Below are 17026 nucleotides of genomic sequence, written 5' to 3' on the forward strand. Positions count from 1 at the left end.
TTTTATGACATGCTTATTACATACTATTTATTATTAATTATTATTTATAATTACACTATTTTTATTACATTATGAAAACGGCAACATTCTTCCAAGATCTCACTTTCGTAGCTTGTATCACTTTGAATAAGCCTGTTATAAGACCAGGCTCCTATGTTTCATCAAGGAGTATCAGATTTGAAACAGCATGAAGGTATTTAAGAAGCCAACTCAAAGAGTTCCTCCTACATAAGCATTCAGGTCTTGAGTAGTCCAGGCAAACAACGCACGTTACAACAAAGCTTAAACTTGTTCTTTATAATAATTTTAAAAACAATACTCCTGCCTATTTAATTTTAAAAACAGCAAAAAATATCCACCTTCCTTTCCATTTCTTATAAGGAGTCTTGAAGTTTAAATCTCCTCAGTGTGATAGCTATGCATGCTTTGATCTGCTTAGCTCTTGGAAGTCCAGGGGCTCCAGGCTACTGGCCCCGTGCTGTCCGGGGTCCCTAGGGACAGCTCTGTCCACCATTAGGGAATTTTTTCCTAAGAACCCCCTGTAACATTTTGTGAACCCCCTGGGGTTCACGAACCCCAGTTTGGGAACCACTGAGTTACAGTGTTTACCAGTGGTCTATCAATTAACCCTTTCCTTTCCAAATGCAGTGTCTTTGTGGTATAACAGGATTTAAAACACCTATGCTGCAGATCGTCCACATAACTAAACTGGAACATATTATTAATACAGACTAGCGTCTTTCCACTATGCACTAGCTAAGGCACTTAGAACTGGTCCTCCTGTAGCACTGTGCCATGGATGGTGCTATTGAAGAGGATTGAGAATTTAACTTCATCCTGAGGAAGTCTCAAGCTGTTACCCTGCTACTAATTATACCTAATGGTGCGGACATCCTGCAAACGCTTGAGGACAATTATAACCATCTCCCCGCACTTGGGTATCAAAACAGAGGAACCAGGCTGGGCAGAGCCAGTGGTTCAGACCCTCCTATTTTAAGGGGTTTCCTTCCTAAATCTGAGGTTTAACTGCTTTGAGAACTAAGCTTAGAGGACTCTGTGCAATTGTTAGAATGACTAGAAATAAGTTTGAGTTCTGGAGTTGCATGGGAGAGGCAGAAGGCAGGCAGGATTTAAATATCAATGCCTTTGGTTGGTCCTGATCTCCTTCTGCAACTTTTTGCAGGAGTCCTGGTTTTGTCTTGGTACCCACCTGGCCTGGCAGATGACAACGGGGAGCCATCAGATAGTCTTGTGCCATTTATCTTGGATGCCGCACACAGGTATGCCATAAAGGTAAGGCTGCTCTCTTGTTGTTTGAAGCTATTAAACTAATTGCTCAAATTAACCAGGAATTGCTGCTGTGCTTCTTCAGCAGGAGCCTGCTCTGCAGTCTCCGTTGCTTTGTATTATTTTTAACTGCTCGTTATGGTAGGCAGTGGGGAGTCTTTATTTCGCAACAGCTGAGCACAAACTAGCATCACGTCATGAGGGGGATTTACAGCTTGTGCTCACAAATATTAAAACTAATTGGACAAAGCTACTATAAAAACCGTTCTAGTACCGGCTCCCAGGGATAGGTTACATGCCCTATGATGATGGAACAGACCCTTGGTCTGTTTCCTGCAAGGGAGCTGCTTAGGCAGCTTCTGGGTGGATACTGTGACCTCTTCAAAGGGTCTGGCACTTACTGATTGTCACCAGGAAAGCATGTGCTGTAAGATTGCTGTCACCACGTCTCCATGATTTATTTTGAAGGTTGCTTTCCACATCCAGCCATACAAAGGGCGCGATGACCACACTGTGCATGAGAACATTAAATACATCATAGACAAGTAAGTGCTTCGCCTTCAGTAGCTGCCATTAGCACATATTTCAGGCCCAACTCTGTGCTGAGAGATAGTGTGTCAGGCCAACCATGTCTTACTTGCATTAAACTTCTTGCTTGCTCTGTATGTGAGCTAAGTAAGTTATGCCACAGGGTGCTGTAGCAGAGAAATTCAACAGCATCACACAAAAGCTTATAAATAGCCCTTTACCTATATGTCATCCTCAGCAACCCTTGTAAAGTGAGTATATTAGCCCCAGAGTCTGTAGAAAAGGCCATTGGCAGAGATGTTAACAAGAAAATAAGATTTAAATGCTGGGGGATAAAGAGCTTTTCACTGTGGGTCACTAACTGGAATGTAGGCGAGCCAGGCAGTAACCAAAAGCTATTCCCATCCATTGGTGGATCTCTCGCCAGTTTGTAAGTGGGCATGTGTCCACGGGGCATTTATGGGCATGTCGATGGTGGTCATCACTGCCGTGTGTCTCAAGTATAAGTTAGTCTGACAGAGTTTCTCAGGGAATGCAACAAAGCTCTCCTGTTCCTCCAGCCATTCCCTCAGCGTGGTAACGTGGGTCTGAAATGTTGATCAATCCAGTGCAACATCCTCCCCTTTGTCGGTCTAACCATGGGCAATGCAGCTGAACCATTCTGGTAAACGGTGACACAGGGAGCACGCAAAGGCCTAAAGTGAAACAACTAGGACATGCAATTGAGCTGGGCTTCAGGCTGCATTTGCCTTGTAATGGGCATACCTGCCTGCTAGTCAGCATGGGGCTTGCTCCCCAGGCTCTGCTCACTCACTGAAATGGTCTGTGCTTTCTCTGTAGGTATGGAGCACATGCAGCTTTTTATAAGTACAAGACCAGTACAGGACGGAGCCTCCCATTATTTTACATTTATGATTCTTACCTGACACCCCCTGAATCCTGGGCCAACCTCTTCACCCAGTCAGGCTCTCACTCCCTCCGCCATACCCCGTACGATGCAGTGTTCATAGCACTGCTAGTGGAAGAAGGACACAAGCATGATATTCTCTCTGCAGGATACGATGGCATGTACACGTATTTTGCATCCAATGGCTTCTCTTTCGGCTCATCCCACCAGAACTGGAAAGCTATCAAAGCCTTCTGTGACTCAAACAACCTGATGTTCATTCCCAGCGTTGGCCCAGGCTACATTGATACTAGTATCCGCCCGTGGAACAACCACAACACTCGCAACCGAGTCAATGGAAAATACTATGAAACGGCTCTGCAGGCTGCACTCATGGTGAGGCCGGAGATAGTCTCCATCACTTCCTTCAACGAGTGGCATGAAGGCACTCAGATTGAGAAAGCGGTGCCCAAAAAGACACTAACACGCCTGTATCTGGATTACCTGCCTCATCAGCCCAACATGTATCTGGAGCTGACCCGCAGGTGGGCAGAACACTTCAGCAAGGAGAAGGAGCAATGGCTGATGTGATTATTCTGCACAGGAAGCCTTCAGACAGCCTGTCTTTGCTTTATGAAAAAGGTCACAATCGGTTGTGGGGACAGGTGCTTAAGGAGCAGTTGGGAAAAGCATCTTATGGGTCACAGTCTCTGTTCAGGGCTGGTGGGTTTGTTCAGTTGGCTAAATACAGTGTTCTCCATGAACAGCCCTAAAGCTGGTTTGAGCACCAACTCCACACTCACAAGAGGAAATGTTAGTGAGCAGAGGGGTCTCTAAGCAGCAGTCTGTTCTATTGCTGCTGTGAGTTTAGTACAGATGTCCCTTTTAAAGCCCTTCTGGATCTGAACTGGCCTGTAAGTGACCAGGCCAGGGAATGAATGAGGGAGAGATCTGTTTTTCTTACAGTGCAAATGTTTAGTGTGGTATTTTAGATATTAGCTGGGCTCCTACCCCCAGCATGTATTTTATCCTATGCCCTTCACCAGTTGCCTGCCGATTACATACTACACACTCCCCTAGCAGCTCTGACAGTGCACTTCTATTATTAGCTGATTGAAGCAAAGAGTTAATTGTTCCTCAAAATTGTTTATTGTAGAAGAAACAAAACCATACAGTTAAATACCCTTTGGGTGGTGTCAGTGAGCTACTGTATCCAAATAACTAAAAACAATCAGAGCTGGAATTTAACCTATTATCTGTATTGGCAACCAATGAACTGAAATGATCTGTACTAAAGGCTCTGTGTTTCACATGTTCAAAACTTAGCCTTAACTTTGTTTTATCTTGTCTCTAGAATCAAATGAAGTGCAACCACTTGCAATAAAATGTAACTGAAAACACTAATGTGTTCTACCAGAAGGAAGTTACATCACTATAGAATAAATACCCTTTTTTGTAACTACAGTACATCCAGGCCCTTCTACATTTGTTGTTTTAAGAACTCATTTGTACTTGTCTTTTTATCAATAAAGTGAGAAGTGGCAGCTTTAGATCGGAGTTAGTGCACAAGGCTCTACCTTGTCACATTAATTATGCTTAATTTAACTGTACAGCAAAAGTCAGAATTTGTATAAAGCACTATTGGTTTCAGTTTTCTCCATTTAATGCAAATGATTGAAAATGCACTCTTTCTAGCATATCACTCTAGGTAAAGAAAATATTAAAATCCTAGAAGTGTAGGGCTGTAAGGGAGCTCAAGAGGTCTAGTCCAGTGGTTCTCAAATTGGGGGTCAGGACCCCATTTTAATGGGGCCCAGGGCCAAAGCCTGAGCCTAAGGGCTTCAGCCCTGAGTAGAGGGTAAGCATTTAGTCTGAGCCTCTGTTATGGTGTTCATAAGACATTTCCATGCAGCTTACAGGCATTTCACTCCTGTGACTGTTCCTTTTAATTTCTATTTAACTAGATTCCTCGTTTTTGAGTAGTTCCCCCTTTTGAAGTTAAATGCTACTCTGGTGGGATTCTGTGGTATTTTTCCCCCTACAAGTTAAACTTAATTACATTATAGTTGCTATTACTAAGCGGTTCAGCTATATTCATATCTTGAATCAAATCCTGTATTCCACTTAGGGCTAAATCAATGTGGGTTCCAGGACTAGCTGCTCCAAGAATCAGTCATTTATGGTGTCTAGAAATTTTATCTCTACATCTTGTCCTGAGGTGACATGTACCCAGTCAATAGAGGGTAGTTGGAGCCCCCATTATTATTGTTTTTATTTTTTATAACCTCTGCATGTTGCACAATCACTAGTACCAGCCTGCTCCCGTGGTCAGTTGTGTATTCCTACTTCTACACTCCTACTCTCCAAGCATGGAATTTCTATCCAAAGAGATTCTATGGTAGAGTTTTTTGTATGAATCTGTTTTCTTTCACAACCTACTCTGTTTGTATATATTTTGTACCCTGGTATTACCATGTCCCACTGATTATCATCATTCCACCACATTTCTATGATGCCTATTATATTAATATCCTTATTTAATACTAGGTACTCACATACACCCATCTTTGTATTTAAACTCTTGATGCTCATAGAACCTCTGCTTATTACCTTTTATATCCCTTACCAGGTGTAACTTCTTTTGTCCCTTATCCTTGCAATTGTGTCCCTCCATACTGGTGCTATTCTTTTGTATTCCTACTCAGCACTTTGTCCATATTTCCACTGTAATGACCTGACAATCAAAAAGGAATCTTATATAAAGAGCTCCTGATGCAAAGTTCTGTGCATGGTACCAGAGTACGCCTCATTTAGTGCGAGAGTGGAATAAGCAAAAAGCTATCCCTGTGGTTGTGTCTCACTTACAATAGCATCTGGGTTATAAAGCCCTCGTTCATCTTTTTTGAGATTTGATAACAGTCCAGCTGCTCCATGCCTTGCTGCATGATGGGCCTTGTTTAGCAGGGTAGTTGCTAGTCAAATCTTCATCTCTACAATAAGTAACTCTAGGCTGCACAGAGATTAGTCTTAGAAAGATGAAAAGCCACCACCTCCAAAGGTAACAGTGTATGTACAAAATTCACACTTTAATGGCACTAACAAAGAAACATTGCAGAGATCCAGACACCTTAAATCTAAGCATTTATAACAGAGAAATGCTCATCATTACACACAAATGATGAAGAGACCCAGGGTGAAACATGAGGACTGATACAACCATTGACCTTATTAAACAAGGCCATTGACACTGACTTCCTGAAGAGACGGGCACATGGTGCCCAGTTTTACCGACTCCGCACAGCTTCCAGAGTTTGGTATCTCACGAACAAGAAGGTTCTGATGTCAAGCCATATTTCTTCCCCAGGATTTCAACTGTCGGTGTCAGAGCACTATGGAAATAAAGGCAAGTGGAGTGGTGACTAGAAAGGAATTCCCATTTGCAGGACTCAGTTGGTTCCACAGTTTTGTATTTTGCAGTTAAGGGAAAATACGAGAACCAGCTGAGCAAGGTCATCTTCAGCCCAGCAGTGCAAAAGAGGGGTATACTATGAACTAGCAAGTTATATCCTGCTGAACCCAGTATCTGTCGACTGCACTTTGACAACATTATACACTAACCACTGTAGGGAAATGGGCAAAACAAGCCCCATGTTTTAACTTTCAATTGCATTTTGTTTTACTTAAAGTGAAAGCTGCAGCTATGGTCAGCAAATAGTGCTTACCAGCCAGGCCGAATAATGGTGTATTTCCCAGATACAGACAAGTCAACCACAGTTGACCCCAGACGACACTCTGGACTCTGGATATCTCCAATTGCACCTCCATCAATGACCAAGGATAACTGAGGCCAAAGGTCTTGGAATTCCTGAGACAAGAAGGGAAAATTGGGTTCAGCCAACCAAACTTTTGAGGGGGTTTTGTTTGAGTTTTTAAATAGATACCACAAGTGAAGCTCTGTAGGACTCCAGTGTCAGGGAAGACCTCTCCTTTCTCTGAGCTTCTGATCTGAACATGCCACAGACATTGGAACACACGCACTTTCACTAGTTGAGGAGCTACAAGTGCCCTCTAAGGATTCTCAGGCTCAGGACCATTTGTTGCACAATCATGTTTAGTAAAGTACACAGGAAGCCTTTAAACAGTCTGCATTTTAAACTCTGCCCTTCCTCAATCTTTAGGGAGGCTCCCAGCCCAGCAGCAGGGGCTGTAGCAGAAATAGCATGGTTCAGGATGAGGAACAACCACCGTGGGAAAGGCCCTGGGGCTTACTGTACAAACAGGTTAGTAGCTTCTCCCCACTCCTCTCTGAAATCCTAGCACAGCAGTTCTCCCCAGTGACAAAACCAGCCTTACCGAGACGGTCAGCGTGCTCGCCCGAGTACTGATGTTGGCACTCGTTAAAGCCAGTGGTCCTGAGCAAGCCTGTGCCACCTCCCTAATGAAAGTGTGATTTGGAATACGAACGCCAACCAACTACAAGAGAAGAGAGGTGTGTTTATATGCAACAGCCAAAGAGAGGATGCATTTATAGGCAATAGTCACAGAGCTACAGGTCAACCACATATCCCATTACGTGTATAAAGCCCTGTTGACCTAAAGAAGTGTGGTCCAACTGGCAGTCTGAGGGCTTGATTTGGCCCACATAATGATTCCATCTAGCTGCTGCCCCGGCCACTTAACAATTTTCAGTTGTGCTGGGACATGCCCTGATGCCAGGGCAGGGCATAACCCAGATAGTGCAGGGGGAGCTGGTACCATTCAGCCCTACAGACCCCCGGTGGAAAGCCCATAAGGGCTCTAGCTTCCCCCCTCCTGCAGGCGGCTTGGGAAAGTACCAGGGCCTCCAGTTTCCTGCCAGCCCACAGTGCCAGGTCTCTGGCAGGGGCTCTCCCATTGGGAGGTACTAAGGGCGCCCCAGCCTGTTACCTCCTGTGCGGTTGGCGGGTCCCTGGCCACTGTCTCAGGCATGGCTGGAATGGGAGGTAGTGGCTGCTGGGTCTCTACAGCCCCAGAGTCAGCTAAGGGGGAGGCTGGGCCGGCTGTCCCTGCCTCCCTATGGTCAGTGCAGCTGGCATCTCCCACTCCAAGGAAGGGTGAGGGGGATCTCTTTACTGCTGCACTGGCCCAAGGGTCTGAGCACACACACACACACACACACACACACACTGACTACAGCGAAGCCACTGCCAGTCTCCTCCCTGAGACTGGGGTCGGGAAGGGGGACGGACCACATACCATTTCAAAAATTTCTGGGGACACATCTGCCTTGATATGTCACTGAAGTTCAACTTCTGATTTTCGGACTGTCAGAGAGGGAACTAAGCTGGGGGTCTGAACTATGGACAGCCTGTGGCCCTACTGAGGGAGTTTCTCAGCTGGACAGCAACACCCTCAGCTGCTGCTTCCAATGTTCTGTTACAAATATAGATGTTGACATTGGGAGTCAAGTGCTAGAAACTTTTTCCTCGGGGTTCTCACTAAGAGGTGAGCTATTATTTTATTTAATTTAGTTTTATTACTTCCTAACTCCCATTAACACCTTAATGGGTAAATTCTAAATCCTTTAAAACAAGTGATCTGATTCTAGAATCCGGAATTCTATTTCTGAATGTGGCACACAGTATAAAGTTTGGACCACAAAAAAAGGAAGGACAGGTCTTTCTACCAGCTTCATACACTGTCTTGAGGTAAGCACTCTGCACATCAAAAACTACAAGCTATATCACACTCAGACAGGTGACAAGGACACCTACAAATACATCCATCTTGGCTCATGTTCGTTATTGACAGGGCAGGAACTAGCCTCAAGAAGATGTCAATCGATGCTGAATGCCGTGAACACACAACGAACGCGAGTGGGAAGGCCAAGGAACCACGCTCAAAGGAGAAGATAGTCACTTGTCAGATTGCAGAGATGTGTGTCATGTCCCAAAGACTTACCGACGTGAAAGGGTTCAGGTCTTTATTGAGTCCTTCGGAGCGCTGCAATACCAGGGTCACAGGTCCTGGGAGTAGGTCCCGCAGCAGCTCTTCCGGCACATTGACATGGCAGTACCTATAAAGTACATTGAGATGTACTTAAAATTGCTACAGGATGCAGCCATAAGAGACGAACCATCACAGAGAGTGCTGCCACGCTCCCAGCTACCGCGACTCCTCCCCTGATGCTTTACATTTTTGCTATTGCACAGCTGAGACAGGTAGCAAAATGCAAGAAAACAGGCTGGCCCTCCCTGACCAAAGCACCACACAGTGAGAATTCTGGCAGCCCCAGACCCTTCTCTGAGGGGATTTCCCTTCCCTGGGCTCTCTAGGTACATCTGTCCCTGTTTCAATATACGGCACAAGGTACCTGCTCTACTGCAAGCTGTGCTAGACACAGATTTGAGATGTTTAGAGAGGACACATCTTAAAATCTATATCGCAGACTCATCTTTTTCCCAATGTCACCAACATGTTAGATATTAAAACTGAATTCTGAGCATTCCATTTACGTTTGTGATTGAAGCTGCTTGCATTTCTCTCAGCACGAACCATGATGTCAAATTAGTCCAATTCACTTTTATTATACACCACTCGTGAAAACAAAGCCGATGGTAGCTACCCGGAAAGTGCTCAAGTGCTGCAAAGGAAAACTTGCTTAAAAACAACTTCCCACTGCGATTTAATACAGTGTGTTATTTCTGATGGTTTCACAAAAGCTGCTTTTTAAAAGATCAAGTCACGCTTAGGTTGACAGACTCCCTGAAGTGGCTCTGGCATGCGGGAGGCGAGTGTCCCAGCCATGCCATATGCTCACCTGTAAATATGCTCCACGTCTCCCAGACAGATGGCCAGGGGCTTGCCCCCATTACGCCCTTTCAGATTATAGATCTTTTTAATTGCTTGAGAACTCTGGGCTAGAGCCGCGATTCCATAGATGGTGTCGGTGGGGACCGCTACCAGGCCGCCCTCCCGCAGCGCGGTCACGGTGGCGCTGAGCGTCTCCTGCCAGCCTGTCGGGCAGCAACAGCGCCGCGTTAAACCACGGGCCGAGCACCCGGCCCCGTGTCACCGTCTGCCCCGGCCCGGACAGGAGCTCGCCCGGGGCTGGGAGCGCAGCTGACGGCCGCGGAGCCCCCGAGCGGACGCGGATCCAGTGAAGGCACCGCCCGGGCCGGGCTCCCGCCGCTCTGCGGAGATGATCCCCGCCCAGGCCGCGATAACACACCCGGCCCCGACCCAGTCCCAACCCCCCCCCCACCTCTCCTCCCCCGCCCCCATCCCCGGCTCACCCTGCGGGTCGCGCTGCGCCGCGCCGGGCCCGGGGAGCGGGAGCGGCAGCGGGCGGCGAAGGCCCCGCAGCCCCCCGGCCCATCCCGGTCCGGCGCCCCCCACAGTCCCCTCAGCGGCCCGGGCCCAGCCAGCCAGCGCGACCCCGCGCGCGCTCAGCATGGAAGGAGCTTCCGCTTCCGCAGGGAAGAGTCACGATGACGTTGTTCCGGTCACGCTCCTTAAAGAGACAGGCCCCTCCAACTCCAGTTCTGCCCCCGGCTCTGGGAGGGGAGTGGGGCCTAGTGGTTAGAGGGGGCGGGGCTGGGAGCCAGGACTCCTGGGTTCTCTCCCCGGCTCTGGGAGGGGAGTAGGGTCTAGTAAAACATTGACGGGCGCTGAATTTAGAACGACCCTGGTTCTTTATGGCAATAAAGTTCTTGCAGAAGAAACTCATGGAATTTACTTATTGCGTGTGTCAGAGATCCACAGGATCTGCGCCAACCCCCAGCTTTTCAACAGCCCCTCAGAGGAATCCCTTCAGTGTGCCAGACCCCCAGGAGGTCCCACTCTCTTCGGGGTAGGCCACAAGGCCTCACTGCCTTCGAGTCCGACTGCCTGGACTCCAGCACTCCTGCTTCACACCGTGAGCTCTACCCAGCCAGTCAACTGAGATAGACTCCTGGTCAGAGACTTTACACTCTTCAGGGACCAATGCACCTCAGCAAGTATTTGCAGCGACCTCAGGCTGCCTGTCCAAAATGGAGTAGGGACCGTTTATTAGTCAACTGGAACACATCACTGGGAAATCCTTGGGTTAGCCGAGAGAAGCAAAGATGAAGACATAGTCTGTTCTGGCCAGGACAGTGCAATCAGCCAGTTAAGCTGTTTTGGAATCGCTTTCAGCTTTCTCCCCCGACCGTGTCTCTGTGTCTTTCAGTCCCAGGTGAGAGCCCTGTGTCTCACCTAAGGCTAGTTTTTGTCCTAGCCTCTCGACATCTTTTGGCCCACGGTTCTCCTCTAGACCCATGCTGCGATCATGTGTTCTGCTTGCCGGCTGTAGTGTCTCATGGATGTGTCAGTTGTTGCACGTTTGGGGCTCCCCTTGTCTTTCCAGACCCTCCACTGATATGGGTCAGTTTCAGCCAGTCTTTTAATGACCCAATTGTACCAACCCAGACAGTTAGTGACACACACACTCCTCATGTCTCCTGCTCTGCCCCAAGAGCACCTTTTTAACCTCTTTGCATCCACTGGATAGCAAGCTCTAGTCAAGTAAGTCACTGCCAGGCACATCATTCATACAACTATTACAGAAAATTCCCAGTTTGTCACAGCATGTGAGGCAGGTGAATGAATTGTTCTCTGCACCCTGTGCTGTTCATACAAGAGAAAACAGAGCAGGTAGACAGCCATGGAGATACACTATCCCGTTAACGTGCCAAAGGATTCACCATGGGGTGGCAGTGCAGGTTGGGTGGGGCACAACACCCCAGAGTGTAGTTCTTGTCTACTCTGCTAGACCTGCATCCCCGGCCCACTCTCTGGTTAACTCCAGTCCATGGCTCTGGCTTCCACAGTGCTTGATTTGCACAGCTGAGTGCTGCCTTTTTCTGGTGAATGCACCAAGCCACCAGGCCTTTCAGATCTGCTTTTTCTGAAGCTCTTGAGAAGCTAATATGTAGTTCCAGCCTTTTTTTGCCCTGCCCTGCTAAGTCCAAACGTTAAGCCACCTCTGCTTAGTGCACTTCCAAATCTCTCTTGTCATTATACAACTAAAGAAATCATTCGTCATGATCCAAAGGATCCTGTGACAGCTCCATTTAATCTCACAGTACCGGTCACAAAAGTCCCTCCTTGCTTTATCAACTAACTGTTGTCCCAATCTGGTGCAGGGCTGCCTGCTGTCTTTGGAGAGTACACATCAAGATGGGTGCCACTCTCTCTTCTGGCACCCACCGTAGGGACCTTTGATTGTACTACAACTGACAGCAAAGAACAAAGACCTGTAGGAAATAATTTAGCGAAGCCTGAATGAAGGAAAGCAAAAATAGGTTTCTTACAAAGACTTCACTTTTGCTTGAAGCCTTAAGAACAAGATATAATTAGAGGTGTGGCCTGTTTAGAAATGGAACAGGCTGAGGTTTCAAGGAGAACAGGTGGTAGCAATTGACTCACTGAAGGATGTTATAAATAAGGCCTCAGCTGGCTGACCTAGGAGAGCAGAAGGTAATGTTAGCTGCCTTTCCTCAGTTCAAATACTAGCTGGGACCAAAGCACCTTCTAGCTAAATAGCCCTCCTGGGGCACAGAATTTACCATTTAACATAGTTTGAGAAAAACCTTCTGTTTTTTCTCTTTAAATCTATTTGTGCTTGGAAGCTGCCCTGTTTCCCAATATGTTTTCTAAGTATGCAATCTACTCAGTGGAGCAGGTCCCAGTGAAATCTCACTGATTGCCTCAAGATACTGTTTTGGCTTTTTGATTAAATTTTTCCTAGAGTGTATGTGTTCAAGTCAAACACCCCTTTGCCTAGCTTTGGAAATTGATGACCTGCTGGATAATTTATCAATCTAGCTCAAACTGGGAATAAGTACCTTGTTCACCACACCCTTTCCTTCTCTTTTAATGGCAGAGAGGCTAAAGAGATTACCTCTCATTTTCTAGTTAACAGGGCCTGCTCCAACACCACCCTGGGTTTTTAATTTGTGATTGGGAGCAGGGGAGAGAAACCCCTTATAACTGATTTTTTTCCCCCCAGTGTTACTGATCCACTTGAAGAACTTGGTGAACTGGATGTCATCTCCCACACCTAACTGTCCTGACCCTAAGATTAAAACAATCTGCTCTCAACTCTAGCTTGGCAATGGATGCAGAGGAAGCTATGAAACAGGATACTGAGCAGCCCCCAGACACTGAGTCACTGGTTTGTATGGCTGTATGAATGTGTGTGGCTTATGGCATGAGGAGATGGAGGCTGGTGGTAGGGATGAGGTTAGGTTTATATGTAAGAATAATTCAAATATCTATGTGCTTTTTGTCGCTAGACTTTGTCAAAGCCATAAAGCAGCATTTTAACATGGACTCAAAGAAAGAGACTGAGCTGGCTCAAGCTCACCACCATGCTTGAGTTAAGGGTGTGTGGGGATACGATTCAGGTTAGGGGCAACACTTGAATTAACTCAGTGGTGAGGACAAGCCCGTGCATGGCCCAGCTGCTGCCCTTTCCAGGGGGTTTATTGCTTTTGTTGAAACACTGATTCAATTTTCATGTTCAAGACCAAGTGTAACTCATGTAACTGCTCCAGTCATGTGGATTTTACAGGAAGGCTGCTGGGCACTGCAGGCAGCGGCCAGGGAGATTCCCACTGGTACTGATGCTGCTTGCCAGGCCTGGTGCCGATTGCAAGACCCTCACTGGCTCTGGATGACAGAGCCCAGAGGGGTCCCTAGTTACTCTTCCCCAGGCCCTGGAGAATGTATTGTGGTGACTCCTCTCCGCTCCTCTGTAGGTTGAAGGTGTGAGAACCCTGCTAAGATCCCTTGAAGTCCGGCAGCAGCGCCTCCTGGCAAACATTGCCAGCTGTGATGAGCTGATGGCAGAAATCACCAGTCTTCAGGCTGCTCTCTGTGTTGAGTATTGTGATCTTCCCCACTTTCCTTGCAGCAGCAGGGCCATGACAAGGTCTCTGTAAAGGGGGCCGACAAGGGCTTTTCCTTTAACATCACACAACTGGTCTGCTCAAGATGGAGCAACTCCTGTAGTGTGCCCTGGTTTCCACAGGCTGTATCTCCACATGAATGGCAAGATGTGTGTGGGGGGGGGGGGGGAAGGGGTTTGTGCCATTTTTTTTTAATTACTAAGTTCATCAGAAAATGTTATGAGCTCTGGAAAGCAGCATCTTGACCCTGGGGCCGTGAGGTCTATGGCATCCTTAAATTCTGTGTTAAAGCACTCCTGGGAGTTATTGGATTGATGCATGTTTTTATTTGCTAGGCTCCTGCCAGAACAGAGGGCAGCTCCTTGCCTGCACAAGAAGAGGAGAAGAATTCCTGAAATGCCTAATGAGCGGCTCACCTGAGGGCTATTGATGAAGGAAGCCACTACAACTCTCAGTGGCTGTTCCCTACAAAATATACTTGCCCTCTATTCCCTGAACTTTCCATGCGGTTGGTGTGGTGTGTAAGTGCGTGTTGCTGTGACCTGCACTCTCAATCTCATTGTCTAGAAATAAATGACGTAACTGTTTGCTCTAGTGCAGAGAAAGCTGCAGCCTGTCACAAGTTAATGCCTGGGGAAAAGAAACAGTCTGACAGCAGCACTGATTGGAACTGGGCTTGTTAACTCCACTCAGGCTCTCCGGTGTCACCTTGGGTCACTAACAGGAAAGTAGATTCCCCTCCAGTCTCTGGATCTTTTAGTGCACAGGAGCAGTTGCACTGCAGAGGCTGCATCTCACCCTTTGTCCTGCTGATCTATGTCCTTCATCCCCTCACAGCCTTCAGCAGAGGATGGCTCCAGATTGTAAATTCCTTCCCCCTCATTCCTAGGTAGCTCCTATCTGTATTTTGAATGGGGGAGGAGTATTACCATGGAGCAGTGATGCCTTTGACAGCGGGTCAAACAACTGCTGCTAACTTGCGTTCTGCTCCATGAGTCAGGCTTGGGGGGGATGGAGGAGATGCAGAAGCCCAGCTGCCCTGGTTTGACACTAGACATTTCAGTTTAGGAGTTTGAGGGAGCTGCTGCCAGGGCCACGATGCTTTGATTTACTTCAGTCTGACAGAGTGGGTTAAAGAGGGGCCTAAAATAGTCAGGGAAGAACTGACCCCCTTGGAGCCTCGCACTGCACCTCCAGAGAGTCATGCTCCTGGAAAGGCTGGGCCATGGCTCTGGCTGGAGTGAGATGAACCTTGAGTGTAGCAGCTGGTGTGCTCTGACCACGGCTTTGTATCCAAAGTGTGATAATCTCACAGGCCTTGTTCTCCCCCAGCTGTTTGTTGTATCCTGCTATTTTCTCATCATCATAGACTTGGTCCTTGCCCTGAAGAGTTTGAGTCTCTCTCCATTTTGTGTTTCAAGCACAATGGGGTCTCAATCCTGGAGTAGAGTTCCTTCATGCTCCCCTAATACAAATCCTAGACCACTGACAATATAAGAGGGTAGAATGCAGTCAGCCCAGCTGCTTGGGAGAGACTTGCCCAAACACTTCAGCCCTAAATTATGAGGGGCCTTATGGACCCCCTGAGGTCCTTAAATTGGCTCACCAGGTACTTGTTCAGAGGCCAGCAGCCATTACTGATTCCCCTGCCTCTAAAGCAAATAGGCACCCTCTTTTGGCAGCTTCTGGATCATTTTTGAGAGGCCAGTCACTGTGAATGAGCCAGGCTCTCAGCTATTTGAGGCTTTTCATTAACATGCAATACCCTATGACCTTATCTCTGAGTTAATGACTGCAGAGACCTGCAGTTACCACTAGCTGACAAAGCGGGGTGGGGGGGGCAGGCTGAGCAGCAGCATGGTACAGTGGTTAGGGCACTAGCCTATGACTTGGGAGACCTGGGTTGAAGTCCATGCACCACCCTAGACTTCAGTAAATCACAGCCTCTCTACCTGTCAAATCACAAGCACCTCCTCAGGTTGGTGGGAGCTCAGCTGCTACAGAAATAGACATACAGAATAAGTACGTAAGATAGATAATGCCAAGGCTGGGCAAAGAAGCCTTTCCTACTCTTTTTTTCCCTCAATCCTTACTAATAGCCCCGGGTCTAGAGCAGGGGTGGGCAAACTAGGGCCTGCAGGCTGGATCTGACCCACCAGCTGTTTTAAGCTGGGCCTCAAGCTCCGGCACTCCAGTCAGGGAGCAGGGTCAGGGGCCGCTCAATGCGGCTCGCGGAAGCAACCGCATGGCCCCGCTCCGGCTCCTATGCAATCCAATGGGAGCTGCAGGGGCGGTGCCTGCAGATGGGGCCACCTGGCCGCGCCTCCACGTAGGAGTCAGAGAAGGGACATGCCGCTGCTTCCGGGAGTTGCTTGAGGTATGCGCCGCCCGGAGCCTGCACCCGAGCCTCTCCCCATGACCCAGCCCTGATCCCCCTCTCGCCCTCCAAACCCCTCAGTCCCAGCCCAGAGCACCCTCCTATACCCAAAACTCCTCAGCCCCACCCCAGAGCCTGCATCCCCAGCCCGAGCCCTCTCTCTCCTGCCACAGCCTGGAGTCCCCTCCCACACCCTGAACTCATTTCTGGCACCACCCCAGAGCCCTCACCCCCTCCCACACCCCAACCCCAATTTTGTGAGCATTCATGGCCTGCCATACTATTTCTATTCCCAGATGTGGCCCTTGGACCAAAAAGTGTCGTCCCCCGCCCAGTCTAGATCCTCTTATGTACCTGAAATTCTAAGAAAGGCAATCTTATTTTCCAAGCTCACTTTGTTTAAAATTCTTTGTGCCATGGCTGGTTGTGTATTGGCCAATCCATTCTCCTTATCACTTGCCTCTTGTTCTACTTTTATTGCTACTTATGCTCCTTATACTACTTACGTAAGCACCTTTAACCAGTAATACTAAAATGAGTGCCCTACAGAACAATTCTATTTTACCTTCCTCATTCCCTCTGCAGTTTCAAATGGATGAAGATATTCATTCCTCAATTCCTGGAAGGTGGGGGTGTGCACTGCTGAACAACTGCTGCATTTCAGGGGTGAATGAAGTGATCCCTCTATGCTGAGTCTATGAGGTACTCTGGGGTCTTTGGATGAACACTGTCCCTTATGATTATTTTGGGGGGAAGTAGTATACAGCATAAGTATTTACAACAGCTGGTCTTACTCCTTTGCATGCATCTTAAACCATTCCACCGTTCCACATGTCGGAAAGTACCTTTATGAACATGAAGGTCGTGGATCCAAAAACTTTAGTATGTGGGGGGAAAAAAGAAATCCAACTGCATAGGAAAACTATTCTCTCTCAAACTCCAAAGTCTCAGTGCCCTGTTCTGATGGAAAGGAGAGCAAAGTGCTCAGACTCACATTCCAAAGAAACTGATCAATCCTTGAGGAATGACTCCAGT

At 47.6% G+C, this 17026-nt stretch overlaps 2 protein-coding genes across 2 annotated transcripts; one reads left to right on the plus strand and one right to left on the minus strand.

Annotated features, from left to right (window-relative positions):
- The first annotated feature begins 880 nt into the window (after window positions 1-880).
- On the plus strand, window positions 881-4307 carry MANEAL (mannosidase endo-alpha like). The gene is made up of 4 exons (XM_029912708.1): window positions 881-938; window positions 1184-1293; window positions 1756-1832; window positions 2656-4307. The coding sequence occupies exons 1-4, from the start codon at window positions 881-883 to the stop codon at window positions 3290-3292; spliced, it is 882 nt and encodes a 293-aa protein (XP_029768568.1). The 3' UTR covers window positions 3293-4307.
- A 605-nt stretch (window positions 4308-4912) lies between these two features.
- On the minus strand, window positions 4913-10982 carry YRDC (yrdC N6-threonylcarbamoyltransferase domain containing). The gene is made up of 7 exons (XM_024202901.2): window positions 10919-10982; window positions 9976-10149; window positions 9501-9696; window positions 8642-8756; window positions 7055-7174; window positions 6424-6566; window positions 4913-6090 (listed from the first exon to the last, which is right to left on the minus strand). The coding sequence occupies exons 1-7, from the start codon at window positions 10980-10982 to the stop codon at window positions 6021-6023; spliced, it is 882 nt and encodes a 293-aa protein (XP_024058669.1). The 3' UTR covers window positions 4913-6020.
- Between the last annotated feature and the right edge of the window lie 6044 nt (window positions 10983-17026).

This window comes from Terrapene carolina, unplaced genomic scaffold (genome assembly GCF_002925995.2).
Source record: "Terrapene carolina triunguis isolate 2854851 unplaced genomic scaffold, T_m_triunguis-2.0 Scaffold236, whole genome shotgun sequence".
NCBI classification, from domain to species: domain Eukaryota; kingdom Metazoa; phylum Chordata; order Testudines; family Emydidae; genus Terrapene; species Terrapene triunguis.